The sequence below is a fragment of the Pterocles gutturalis genome, unplaced genomic scaffold (assembly GCF_000699245.1).
Source record: "Pterocles gutturalis isolate BGI_N339 unplaced genomic scaffold, ASM69924v1 scaffold11597, whole genome shotgun sequence".
NCBI lineage: Eukaryota > Metazoa > Chordata > Aves > Pterocliformes > Pteroclidae > Pterocles > Pterocles gutturalis.
Genome location: NW_010108019.1, coordinates 58,285 through 72,745, shown reverse-complemented (window position 1 = coordinate 72,745; position 14,461 = coordinate 58,285). Strand labels below are relative to the sequence as shown.

The following is a 14,461-nucleotide window of genomic DNA, read 5'->3' as shown; positions in this document are numbered from 1 at the left end:
GTGTCCCAGACCGAGAACTGACCGGGGTGTTGGGGAGAAATACCTTGGGAGAGTGATCCGGAGCCAGAAGAGATATCTGAAACCAAAAGGCCTCAGAACACAAAGAGGCCGAACTTCCTGAGAGTCCTCACCTATATACTGGGCATGACGTGTATGTTATGGAATAGATTATTGGTCACTCTGGTTCTCAATCTAGTAACCAAAGAACAAATCCTGGGCTAGTAGCTGGGACTGTGCCCTCCCAGCCCCCCCGCCCTGTCTGTGGAGAGCAGAGAGGCTGAAGGTATCTGTCCTTGAGTATCCTGGCAATAACTATAAACATCGCTTCTTATCAACTTTCCTTCTGAGTACAAATCCAAAACACAGCCTCTTGGTAGCTATCATGAAGAAAGTTAACTCTGTCTCTGCTTAACCCAGGACACCTATAAAGTATATTGCGAGACAAAGCACACAATATCACTTCAGTCAGAATTTTTTAATTGTATTCCTACAAAATCATGTAAACATTAGCATACAGATCCAGAAAAATCAATATAATAATATGGTGCATAAACTGTAAGTTTAGAAGAATGTCAGGAACACTTCAACAGTTCATAAATTAATATATACAGTAATGGGTACTCATCATTAGATAAGAACACCTCAAAACTGAGGAATTCAGGTGAAAGAGCTGTAAAACAACAGAAGTGCTCCGACACCAAACGACTATGAGGCAACATTGCAATCTACATGACTGCCTGCTGTTGTTCCATATTAAGTATTCAATCGAGCTGCTACAAAGTATAAAACAACAGTTTTGGTAGGAAGTTTATTTTTATTTGAAATCATATAGCAAACATCCCTATGTAATTAAAAATCCAAAAACCGGAATACTCCACGGACAGGTTTCTAGAAGAGGGAAACTGAAGCTTACTAGGCTGTGAAAGAGATCATGGGGATCTCCATTCCACACTACTTCAAACAGAGCACCAAAAGCCATCTCCAGCTAAAGAAAGCATTTCAGGTGGTTTACAAACAGAGAGAGGTGGGTGGAGGGAAAAGATAAAAAGAAAGATGCAGAGCACATGTTGGGCTGATGCAAAATTCCTGCTTCCACATGCAGCATTCTGGGCACTTTAGCTCTTTATTGAATTAGAGAGTCATGGAAATTTAATGCTGTTGTTAATTTGTTAACTCTAGGCTATTTTGCTTTAAAAAAAACCCCAAAGCAAACAAAAATACGATTTTCAGCTTGTCTGCAATCAGAGTAATATTCAAAGTGTTCTTAAAACACCACCCTTTACAAGATCAGGGACAATACAGTAGAATGCAGGATACAACACTCTTACTGAGATGACATATTAAATGGAAAATAAGTTATTTCCTTTTTCTTCTGTTCACACAACCATGTTTCATAGGGGAAAACATATGGGAAACATATCATACAGAATTATCTCAAATAAAAGGCATTCTTCCCCACATTAGATCAGTGTAAATACAGACTGCATAAAATGACTGGGATTATCCTGGAAATAGTCGATACTGCAAAAACTCTTAACTGAATACCCTATAATATGATCTTTATAGAATCTTTCCAAAGTTAAATATATTTTTCTGTTTCTAGAGTTGAAGTAGAATTTTATGCCACCTGATTTTGGTACATTTTTCATACCTGACAAATCACTTCGCCTCACAATGAAGAAACATATTGCACTAATAAAGATGTATTTATCTACAATAAAGGGAAGGTCATATCTAGCCACCACTTTTTGCTATATTTTCTTCCAGTTGTTTAGGAACAAATTCTGTTCACCTTTTCTATAAGAAATCCTGAGTACTAAGGTGAAGGAAGGTTTGGCAGATAGCACCAATCTTCCATCACTTGTCTTAATTAACAGGGCACATTTATTGTCATTGGCATTGCATCTAGAAGCACTATCATAGTTGAACCTAAATGCCCAAACAAGAGCTTATTACAAAACACTGTTACTCCTATTGCCAGAATCTGAGCCAGCACTGAAACACCAGGAGCAGGAGAAAGGATTTCTGGTAACTCAGAGGACACAAGGTGCAAACACAGAAAAAAGCCTGAAATTCTAGCCCAAATCTTTTTCTCATAACAGATGGGGGTGGAGGAAACTACAGCTAGTGGGGAATAACAGGAAGAAACGCCTAAGCTGCTGTGTCTGTCACCTTCCAAGGAACACGCTTCCGAGCTGCCTGCTGTAGCATTAATGCAAAGGTGCACCACGCTGAAGTGACCCAAACTCTTTGCTATTGCTTCGACCAGAGCAGCTCAAGCAGCGAGTGCTTTATTGTAAGCCAGAGTGCCAACAGCTTCCAGCGTTTAACTGACATGTTGTGTTTCAGGCTTGGAGCAGTTTTATCTGACATTAGCCAAAAGGATTTGTTGATACTAGAGCCTTAGCTCATGACATTTCCTGCTGCAGTTTTTACCTGAATTGCTAAACTGATAATAGCAACCATGACAGACCAGGAATCTAACAGAAGAAGCTAAACTTATCAATTTGGGCTTAAACTTAAACTGTGTTTAAACTACTAATAGACAAACATTTCATTGGATTGGCCCTGTACATAGACCTGGAAAAGTTTTATCACAGATGTATCTGCAGATTTGTGTAAATTATGAATTACTACAGCAACACTAATTTGGTATTCATAGAGACAGTTATAGCACAGTTTTTACACATCTTTTGCCCTCTCTTCACTGCTAGCATTCCCATGCCTAAAAAAACACAGGTGCAAACTCCTAACAAGATTTCATGTTCTTATCTGTAGCCTGCAGACTTTCCCCCACAGATATGCAAGTGATTTCCATTTCCTCACTCACACTATCCCATGGGGATCTTATACTCACATAGATGCATATTGCGATAAAGGAGAACCAGTATGACAATATAAACACAACTAGCAGACCTTATTTCAAATGATATTGCCAAAATCAGTGAACCTTGAGAAATTTCAAATACACTAACAGGTCTAAAATCTTGTTCAATGTTGTAACAGACAGCACCAACAAAATGGTATTGAAGAGTTTCATAGTTTTCAGATGTAAATGTTTCCCTCTGCTTCTGACTTTGGTCACATTTCTCATTTTCCCACCCACCTATACTTTTTTTTACATCTGGTTTGATAAAGACAATGCAGTTGTGAAGTGCATTATAGTGCCTTCAGAATCTTTCAGTTTTTAACCATTTATTAAAAAAATTGATTAAACCTAGGACACTTTAAGTTAAATAAATGAAAAAGTTGATAAGAACAATGAAGGTACCATGGCAGTCTTAAGGGGTAATAAAATTATGACAATTTTCAGTAAGAATGCTCATTACAATGCCTCTCTCTAAAATCATCACAGGAGTTGCATGGCTGCCTGTACTCCAGCACAAAGGTTACAGGAGAAATCTAGATAAGATCTCTGAAACAAAGACAAAGGAGTACAGAGAAATCTTCTGAAGTCTTTCAGCAATCTCTTGACTGAAATACAGAGGAGAGCCAAAATATCCTGCTTAACAAAGTATAATGCAAACCAGATTTACCGAAGAAATCTTTTCTGTACACACATGAACAAGGTTTTCATGTATGAAACCAAACAAAAAACGCTTGTCTCTCAAAGATTTTTTTTTTTTGTTTGGGTGTTACACGTAACTAGCAATGCAGTCAATATATATATTATGCCAATTGATACATTATACCCAGCGATTCGCACAATATATCGGTGGGAGGAGATGAACAATATTCTGATCAAACAAATTTACTTTAATCCTCAAAGCACAACCCTTTTTCTTCATCATCAGTAGAATCTGCATAGGACTCAATGGTGTTATATATGAAAGAGTACAGCTTGACATCTGGTCCTGAAGTAGAACAGCTTCTGCATTCTTCATTGTAATATCTCAGTAACAGCCTATAAATATCCCCTTAAAAATAAAAAGAAATAATTAAAAAACATGTAAGATCAAGCCATATGAAGAATGTATGACTGCAAACAAAGAACGTACGATTGCAAATGAAGACTAGAAGTGCAGACTCACATTGAGATAGTGGCTAGGAACATTTCTTTAAATGAGCAGTGAAAGAGAAGGTAGACAACTTTATAATTGGAACGTGACTGTTCCGAAGTTTGCTCAGAAACCAGGACAGGTGGGCTCCCTCAAGTTTCTGCTGAGCTTCACAGAATCACAGAATGTTAGAGATTGGAAGGGACCTCGAAAGATCATCTAGTCCAATCCCCCTGCCGGAGCACGACACCTAGATCAGATCACACAGGAACGCATCCAGGCGGGCTTTGAATGTCTCCAGAGAAGGAGACTCCACAGCCTCTCTGGGCAGCCTGTTCCAGTGCTCTGTCACCCTCACTGTAAAGAAGTTTTTCCTCATATTCAAGTGGAACCTCCTATGTTCCAGCTTGAACCCATTGCCCCTTGTCCTATCACTAGATGTCACAGAGAAGAGCCTGGCTCCATCCTCCTGACACTCACCCTTCACGTATTTACAAACATTAATTAGGTCACCCCTCAGCCTTCTCTTTTCCAAACTAAAGAGACCCAGCTCCCTCAGCCTTTCCTCACAAGGGAGATGCTCCATTCCCTTCATCATCTTTGTGGCTCTGCGCTGGACTCTCTCTAGCAGTTCCCTGTCCCTCTTGAACTGAGGGGCCCAGAACTGGACACAATATTCCAGATGCGGTCTCACCAGGGCAGAGTAGAGGGCTTCCTGCACAAGTTATTAAAATATCAGGCTTGCATACGTATTACTTACGAAGATATTGCCAATCACCTAGCTTTATGCTTCTGTCCCAGAAATTAAAGACATTTAGCAATTGATACACTGGATATAATGACGGATACACTGCTTGCATTGCTACTGGATAACGCATCTGACTACATCTTGTAGGATCAAGCCAGAACTACTATAACACAAATTGATATCAAGAACGTGTAAACACATTTTTCCCTTTCTAAAGTCTTTTGAGTTACATTAAAAACTTTTGCAAATCTTCTGTCTACCACATATATCTGTATATTCCAAATTCTGAAGCATAACTCCCAAGTGAATCACAAAAGGATTCTAGAAGTCTTCTAACAGATTAACACTGCACAGTTGACCCTGAATCAGAGAAGTTCCCCACTCTGGAAACAGGTGCAAATAGACCTGGTACAAATAGGTACAAACAGGTACAATTAAACACATCTGTTTGTGTTCATGACTCGATGAAAGTAATTCTTATGGGACAATTTCCACTTATAGAGCTGGTTAAGTCTCCTTGCTGCATGAAAAGATTTCTTTATGCTTACCAATAGTTTGGCCCTTCTCACAGAGAAAAGTGTGCATGCTGTAAATATCCCGCATCAGCTCCACATCTCCAAAGGTAAAATAAACAACATCACGTCCAGCCTCAGCAGCTGCCAATATCTGTATTAAGGCTAGAAAAACCAAAAAAAGATTACATACATGAACACAGGATAAAACAATTTGCTGAAGGGAAAAGCAAAGCAGCAAATAATTATATCACCCGTCTTCAGGCGAATGCTCCAAAGCATTTTGAACAATGGGTAGATAAGTATTACTTCCAGTTTTAAAACAAAGATAAAGAATACTAGGCACTGCAGCTCAGAGTGTTGAAGTATTCTGGTGGAGTCACTAGTGACAACCACCCTTACTTTCCAGATAAACAATGTGCTTAAAAATCAGCGGGGTTTTTTTTGGTCCCTGTTCAGCCCCAAGCAGCATGCAGCTATTAATTATTAATTATCCAATGAAGACGAGTGACAGCATGAGATGACACCGCCTGCTTTAAGCTGCTCGCATCGAATCACAAACAGTAGGGTAAAAAGCATCTGTTAGCACATCCCAATTTCCATTCTCTGCCACCCTTCAGAAGGAATGAAGCCAACTCCTTCACTAGGTAAGCTACACAAAGTAGGAGCTGACCTGATTTTTAGCTCCCCAGACGAGATCTATGGTTCTGCAGCCTCTTACTGTACAATTTAAGGTGTCCATGTCACCTATGCAGTATGGAATACAATGACTTGTTCTGACCTACAAAAAGTGAGTGGAGATGCCAGGAATGCAATTCAGGTTATTTGACTTCCAGCTTAAACTCCCTGGATCAATTTGCATCTCAAGTTCTGCCAATGGCTAGCATTACGAAACAGACAGAATTTGTTCTTACGTACAGAAAAGAAAGAAGAATGCTTCCCATCTTGGAAACAGGTTTTTGAAGATTCATCTTGTGAAATCATCTGGGGTATTGATCAATGGTTCAGCTGAGCCAAGCTAATGACCTGCAGCAATTGGAGAAAGTGGCTCTGGTCCAGCTGCGTTTTCTCCCTTCTTACCCACCTCCTGACTTTTCTGCAGTGCTCAGATGCTCATCAGACATCTCACTGAGCCAATTCCATTCACAAAACTAGCAGAAAAGTTATAGGGCAAAAGAACAAAAGCTAATCGTCTTCTGCTAGATGAGCAGCTAATGGTCTGAGTGAAGGGCTTGCTAAGACCTGGGGCTGATGCAAAGGAGGGCACCAGACCATGCAACCAGAGCAGGGATGGGGAGAAGAAAAACCAGGACCCTCTTAGGTAGCACCAAACTATTACAAGAGTACAGCTTTTTCACCAGCCGGTACTGTGAGGCTGGAGTGTTGCAGACATGTACAATCACAGTCATTTCAGGTAACATTACAACAGTCCAAATAATGGACCCTAGCAACTATTTAGTCTCTTGCAGCTTGTCTTCTTTCAGAGCCTATAGGTACAGTTCTGATGTTCTTTCCTTTTCTACCCAGCAAGTAATTAAAATGTGATTAATATTGTCTCTGTAAAGATCAAAGAAAATAGCGTACACACTGCATTGCCACCTGCTAGTGGAAACTAAGAGAAAGCTGTTCATAGCTCAGCTGAAGAATCTTTCACATTTTAAAACAGAGACTTAATGAAATACTGCATTCTTTAATCAAAAAAACCCCTCTTGTAAACCCATAGCTAAAATTATAAATTACACGATTCACATGTGAAATTAATCTCAATCTGGGAATGATATTTTAATTAAACTTCAGAACTGTCTGTGAATTTGGTGAAGCTTCAGCAGTTCAGCTTTTAAAGGGCCTAATTAACTAGCTTGCATAGGGGAATAGAACCTAATTAATCTTATTACTCATTCCAAACAATGCAGTTTAACTTTACAGAAGATATTAAAAATATCCTACTGCTTATTTTGAATTGCTATAAATCTTATGAAATAAAGGTCAAAATTTCTGTCAAGAATTGGGCTTCACACTCTTCTGAGCATTAATGATACAACATACCATGTGAGATTTTCTATGCTACTGACACAGAAAAGAGCATCACAGGAAGAGCAATAAAGCCTGTGGTATAGGGGACTGAAGGGATCTGGGCTCTCCTGCCCCTTGTGCCCAGATGACGTGATCCCATTTAACTCTTGGAGACTCACACCTGAAGGAATGTCTGTGCTGACACACCACCTTCTACCACCCAGCAACAGTGGGAGAAGCACAATATGAATCCCTCTGGGGACCCAACTATCCACACAGGCCCTATATGTTCAGTCCCTTTTATCCAGAGGAAAGGATGTTATCACCAGGGACTCCCCTACTGTGGTGCTGTTGCAGCAGTGCAGCCAAAGTCCAGAGATTGGTGTGAGGAAAGTGACACCAGAGGAACATCAGAGGCAAGCAGAATGAAACTCCACTGCTGCAGGTGCAGCAATGCTACACTGAGTTAAACCCCCATGCTCCTTGCCTATTGTGCAAATTCTGAACTGCAGTACTCTCATGGTAGCACCTCAATATCATACACACTTACATGAGGCAAGACGCACGCTTTTCTCTCCTTCCACTAATCCTACAAGGGTCTTTTTAAAGCTGATGTCAGTCTTCCTATTAAACTTTACTTTCTCAGATAAATAAGAACACCAGTGCAGCTAAGAAGTACTTTCTCACAATCGTTAGAAGTTAAATCTACGTATTTATGAGATGCCTCATCAGATAATTTCCTTTGCATTTTCAATGAAACAACACTTTTCCAATCTCTAGACAGCTGCACAGAGCCCCTGTAGCTAGTAATTATTAAATCATCCCCTGGTTTGGAAAGCAAGACAAAATCTTTTAACTTCTGCCAATTATATAAACACACTTTTTTCAGTATTGAAAGTCTTAAGTTAATACTAAAATTTTGTGGAAACATCCCTAACTTTGCTAGAATCTGTCTTGTTTATGTACCAGGTCTTTAATTTACAAAGCCTGATTTTGTCTTTTTCCTCCCTTAAGACAACACTAGTTTTCACATCATTTATCACCTTGAGTGAAACCGTATTTTATACACAATCATGTTCCTTTAATTCATGAGTAAAAAATATTGCTAAAAATATCATAATGCATTAACCAGTTATATCCAATTACATCCAGTACTTTGGTGGTTCTGAAGTCTCTGCTACAGATCCAGATACTACTTCTGAAAGGACAAGGGTGTATATTTAAAAACGTTAAATAAAAAAAGCAATATTTTAAACTATGAAAACTAGTTTGTCACTGCAATACACTGTCAAGCCCAGGCAGTCAACAAAAACTATTTATTTGGGTTCAATGAAACTGTGATACTCATAATCTCAGAGTTTTCTAAAGCATATCCTGAAATTAAGAATTCATTACTCTCTATGAAGTGTAAAAGATTGTTCTCCAGAGTAAGAAAATTGCTTAGAATGAAGTGAAACCACTGAGAGAATTTGCAGTTCAGAATAAACCTATACAGCATTTTAAAACAAAAAGGGAGAAACATCTTTAGCACTTATGACTGTGCAGGGAATATCTGTGAAGTAGAAAAGACTTAATTTGGTTATTATACACCAAATGCAACTCTGTCCTGACAAAAACACACATTACAACCTCCGCACTCTTTTTGTAGCTCATAGTTTACAAAAATAAGAACGAAGCCATCTTGTTTCTAGTCAGCATCAGCTCAGAGAAAAACATCACACATTAAACAACTAGCTCCATATGCCATAGCACATCACTTGTCATTTAATTCTCTTTATTACGTATTGATTTTTCAGAGTCAACTAAGAAATTAAGCTGAGTTTACAAAACCAGTAACTTAAATGCAAGTTAAACCACCGTCTTTCATGTAAGGCCTTTGCCAAAAGAACAGGAGAAGACTTGAGAGTACAGACATAGATGAATTTTTCATAACAGCAGCAGTGGTGTAACTTGCTGTTAAGTGTTAATTTTCACAGACTTTGGGAAAAAATAAAGTTTATCTAAAACCAGAGGAAAAGTTACATAAGCGAATGCTCAAACTAAAATATTACGTTAAAATAAAACTAAGAGAATGTTCAAGTCTTTGCATGCTCTTGTTCTGCCCAGAGTCCATATCCAAGTTACAAAGCACCGCATCTCCTGGCTCATTTCTTTCTCTCCATCAAAGACTTTTTTTATGGTCGACCTCACCAAATGGACTCAGCTCTGCCGGTCTTTGTCAGTACACTTCAGTTTCGAGCTCTGACCAATGGGAATAGGAAGTAAAGCATTGCAGTGAGCAATCCCTATTCTAAAAGTCACATCCAGTGTTGAACAAATAATGGCTTAGATCAGATGAGCCATATTTTTTAGCAGAAACCCATACATTAAAAAAAAACACACATAGGATATTACAGTTCAGATCCAAGAGGAGGCCTTATGCAAATCAAAGCATTTATTAAACCTTCCTAGCATAAACACAATCAGCTATGTAAATCCACTTTTGATATTGATTATCTGCACTTGGAAGCCCATTTTATCTAACGGAAATAAAAAAAAACAACTGTCAGGAAATCAATGACCATTGAGAAAAAAATAGATGCTCAATGAATAAAACACATTAAGAAAGAAAACTAATGAAGCTGGTAGCCTGATGATTGCTTGTCTCAGTGTAACCACCTAAAGCTGTTCAGAAAAGCAAATTTTAAATACTCCCCAAGTGTCTGCAAACAAGAAAAATGTAAATTTCTACTTTGAACAAGAATCAGGATACCAATTTAAATGTCAGGATCCCTCAGCTCTTGACTTGATGGAAAACGTCTTAAATGAATGTAGGCATGTGATATCTGCCGCATTATAAATCCTCTAATTAAAAATAAAAGAATAAGAAAAAAGTGTGTGATGTAGCAGGCATGTCAGGAAAGAAAGAAGCATGTCTGAGTGACTGTAAACCTCTCTGGCATACAACAGTATATTAAGGAGCAAAACTAAACATTAAATGTTGACAGCAAGTTCATGAAGCCTTGCAAATTACCAGGTACTTTAAACAGCTTTGCAGAGATACAAATTTTAGGCATGATCTAAAAAGACTGCTCCAGAAAGGTGAACCGATTTAGATGACTGAGAACTGCAATGAACATGTTCTTTTGTGAACTGATATTGCGTGCCCATGCTTTTGAAGGTTTCTGTGCTACAGCCTGGCGTTTCACCATCATGTACTTACCTCAAACTTTAAACTGAAGATAGCATATAAAAGCAGTGTGTATTTTTATTGTTTAAGGCCACATTACTCAGGGCCTAAAGACCAAAGCTAGTGAACCAGCTCTATGGACAGTTTAACTATTATTCAAATTCTTGGCTAAAATATAGTCATACAAACAAAAAAATGTAGGTGAACAAAAAAAAAGGCCAAGAATCAAAATCTAAAGTTATTTGATTCATTTGGACATTAATGCATTGCTACAATTTACCTTTTAATCTGGAGTCCCCTCCAAAGGCACCGCATCCCCAGTTTCCTGTGGCTATTGCAGAGAGATGCTGAGGTGGAACATTGGGTCGAGAGAAGCCACAGTAGGCCTGCAGGCAGACAAGAGTAAGAAGATTAAGTTGAAAGGGAATCTGGTGTGATATTTTTAAACAAGAAGATGATAACAATAACCAGTATTGTCTTCTAGCAATACCAAATTCAAGCTACTTCAATACGCCACTAGTCTAAATTGAAGGTAAATCAGTTTTTAAGGCAAGAAGAATTTTGCCTTATTTGGATCCAAGTTAAAAATCAGATACAGGTGCTGACACTTAGTGATTTCATCATAGCTACAGGAAACTTTTCAGGATATCTAGAGCAGAGAATAACTTTAATAGTAGATTGTATCGTGTTTGTTACTTTTTGTCCCATTTAGCATACATGACAGCTGAACTGCTGCATCCAGTATTACTGAAATTCCTCAAAACTGAAAATAAAAGTGTCATCTTAGAATATAGGTCTAATGCAATAAATGAGGGTAGGAGGAAAAAGTGTGGTATTCACTAAGAAATCTCGAGTAAAGGTAGGTGCTTCCCCACATAGAAAAAAGGATAAATCTCTTTGGGAAGTTTTTTAACAGTATAAAAATTTACTGAATTGGTGCAATTGTCTGGTACGGATTGAAGTACCCCTGATTTCACTCCTGATGCATCTGATCTAAGATGCAAGTTCAGACTTCTGTTAGTTATACTTTAGCAGGGTACCATGATTCAGAGTCTGCATAAGGAGCACTTATACAACATCAGGTGCATGCAACTTCTTGAGCTCTCTCAAGTCAGAGCTATTAGTGTGCTAAACATCCAAAGCATGTTTGTATGAAACCAGTGGGCCAAGCAAGCTAGCACTCTGACTGTACAGACAATAATTCTTCAAACTCCATGCTCCCAGTGAGGGAAATGGATGGGTGTTGCAACAGGATGCCCTTTTCAGCTTTTACTTACTGGGCATGTATTTCTCAGCTTGCCAGGACATGAGAACAAAAACTGTCTTCTCAGACACAATGCGAAAGTCAGAAATACTGGAAGGACTTCAGTAGCAATAAAGAAAAATACCTAAGTAAGCACTCCCCTAAGATTTTTCATACCAAATAAAGGATAAAGATAAAACCAATCACTTTTTGTAAAAAGAGACAATGCCCCAATACTTTAAATATTTTAAATGAGTTTCACCTAGAAATACAGGAACATGAAAGCTTTCTGTGCAGTTTTGAAGCAGTTGCTTTCATATGGGAAGCAGAAGAGATGTTCTTTTTGAACTACATAAATGAATTCAAGTTGTACACAGGTTCAAATATATGGTATCTCATACTATTTAGAAGTTGTGTGATGTTTACAATTGCTTTGTTTTCATATAAAACTGTTATATATAGTTCTCACAGTTAGCATTGTTTGAAACATATTCTGCATACTATAATTGTTAGGGTATTGCCAAATATGAAGTTGTAGATTTTTTTAATCAATGACTATCAAAATAGGCTCAATGACATGTATGAGTGGGATTGCAAGCCCAATTATAAGTCAGTTGTTCCTTAGCATTTGGAAAGTGGAACTCACAACTGGGAAAATCCTTGCTAGTGAGTCTTTATTAGCCAATAATCTCAAGGGGCTAGCAAGGATGAAACAGTGACATCTCTTACACGTATATCTGTAAATCTTAATGCTGAAATCATACAATGTTTTTTTTTCTCATTCTGAACAGCTGACTTTAGACAATATTAATTGTGTTTTCTAAGTATGGGTTACACCAGAAACAAGGGTCAGCCTCAGACAGCTACCTTCTGAGGAAACTAACCAAGAGTGAACATCTGGTTCTTTATGACAAATAGATCTTACAAAGGAAAAATCATATAGGCTTATAAGGAAATACAAGTTGTAAGAAGAATCACTTTAAGTTGTTTTAATAATTTCCTAACGTCTAACAAAATAACAAACAAACAAAAGAACTTCTGGACACTGAGCTGTATCTACTAATACATAATACACTCATATTTCAAAACCTGTGTGCACATACTACGCTTACTGAGCCTTGATTTATGAAATCATAATAGAAACAGAGTTGCAGCTTATTCCATCAACTTGTTTTCACCCACAGAAAAATCTTAAGATTAATATTAATTTTAAATCAAATGGAAAAAACCCACCACAGTACATTAAAAAAAAATTTGATTTGTTAAAATATTACGGAACCTCCAATAAACTTAATGAAATTTTTACTGTAGTAAACAGAGAATTAACTCAGGCTTAAAATTTTCATCAAATACTCATCAGTCCTCATATCAAACATCAGCCAAACCAACACACTGTATAAAAGTTGCATGGATCTACCATAATTTATTTAAAAAATCAAAACCCAATCAATAATATTGAAAATTGTAGGCAGATCATAAATTCACTAGAGTAGGTAATTTGAATTTTGTACTAAGATATCACTGAAGTTTACAAAATGTATTTACGGTCTTTTTCAGGGCTAATTTCATTACCAACCATGAAGAAACAAGCTGACGAATGTTACGTCAGTCAAGATGCTAAAGTTTTATAACGAAATTAAATTAGTCCTTCAATGCTGTATATCATTTCTGAGAGGGGAAAAAGGAGGAAAAAAAATTTTAAAAGAGCTTTCAGGTATACTCCCTTTCCAGCTGAGAATTAGGAGCACACTGCCCTATGTTTGAATCTATTTAAAATGCATCCTGTATTATTCTATGCCATCCTATACTACAGAAAGCAGGAGACTTTAACAATGGTAGTAGAATACCCTGTATTTAACACCCTAGCTAAAGCAAAGGCTTGCTGCATCTATAAACACTAAACAGACTTTATTGTTCCCACTTTTGGAACCCAAATATAAGCGCATTAATAAAGGATAAGTGCATAAGCATTCTTGTACTCAACTGCCCAGTAAAAATAGCATTACCATTGCTATAACAAGCCACAGACCTTTCACTTCCTATGCCTTATACTAACCAAGCAAGGCCCTCATTCTGGCCCATTAGCCTTCTTATTAGCTGATGAGAATTTGCTATGTGAAGTGGAGATTGGTAACAGGCATCTCTTGTTAGGAGACAAAACTTGTGTGGGATAGCAGCAAAGGCCTTGAAAACACAGGCACAAGTTGAAAGCTAAGGCCTCAGAACTATGAGCAGCTCACTGATGGCAATTACTAGACTGCTTTAGCTTCAAGAAGCGAAGCAGCAGCAAAGCAAGAAGAAAAACAAATAACACTAAAATCTCAGCCATGCAACGTGATAAAGCACCTGCCATGCCTTGGGAAAGTATCCCCATGTTCCAAAACTATGCAGCACATAGTCCAGGGACCAAAGACGGGCAACCATCTAGAAACTCAAATATCTTATTTAAGGGCAAGATCCCAAATTAGGGAGGGCAGGGGAGAGAAAAAAGATGCTCACTGCAGCTACAGGTGACTGCTTTGAATACACAGTGATAATGATTAATAACGTGTAAGAAATAGTAGGAAGTGGGTTGTTTCTGAATGTCAATCAAAAAGTTTTGTTTAAAGGATTAAAACTGGCCTGATTTATCAGTCTTCTGAACTCCCCCATCACTGTAAGCTCTAACTGGCATATATATACAAATATTCAGTTGAAACAGCCCTTAACAGCTATTGTGCAAATAAAGATGGGAGATTTATGAACAGCTGCATCTGATCTCAAGATTACATCAATATA

At 37.9% G+C, this 14,461-nt stretch overlaps 1 protein-coding gene across 1 annotated transcript in view; it reads right to left on the bottom strand.

The window, feature by feature from the left end:
* Positions 1–3,544: 3,544 nt before the first annotated feature.
* The window catches only part of PARG (poly (ADP-ribose) glycohydrolase), a 66,604-nt gene continuing 55,687 nt past the window's right edge, over positions 3,545–14,461 (bottom strand). Inside the window, exons 16-18 of the mRNA XM_010072479.1 lie at positions 10,721–10,826; positions 5,295–5,423; positions 3,545–3,917 (exon numbers count right to left, since the gene is read on the bottom strand). Coding sequence (XP_010070781.1) covers positions 3,757–3,917; positions 5,295–5,423; positions 10,721–10,826 — 396 coding nt within the window. The 3' untranslated portion in view covers positions 3,545–3,756. The remainder of the gene's footprint in view (positions 3,918–5,294; positions 5,424–10,720; positions 10,827–14,461) is intronic.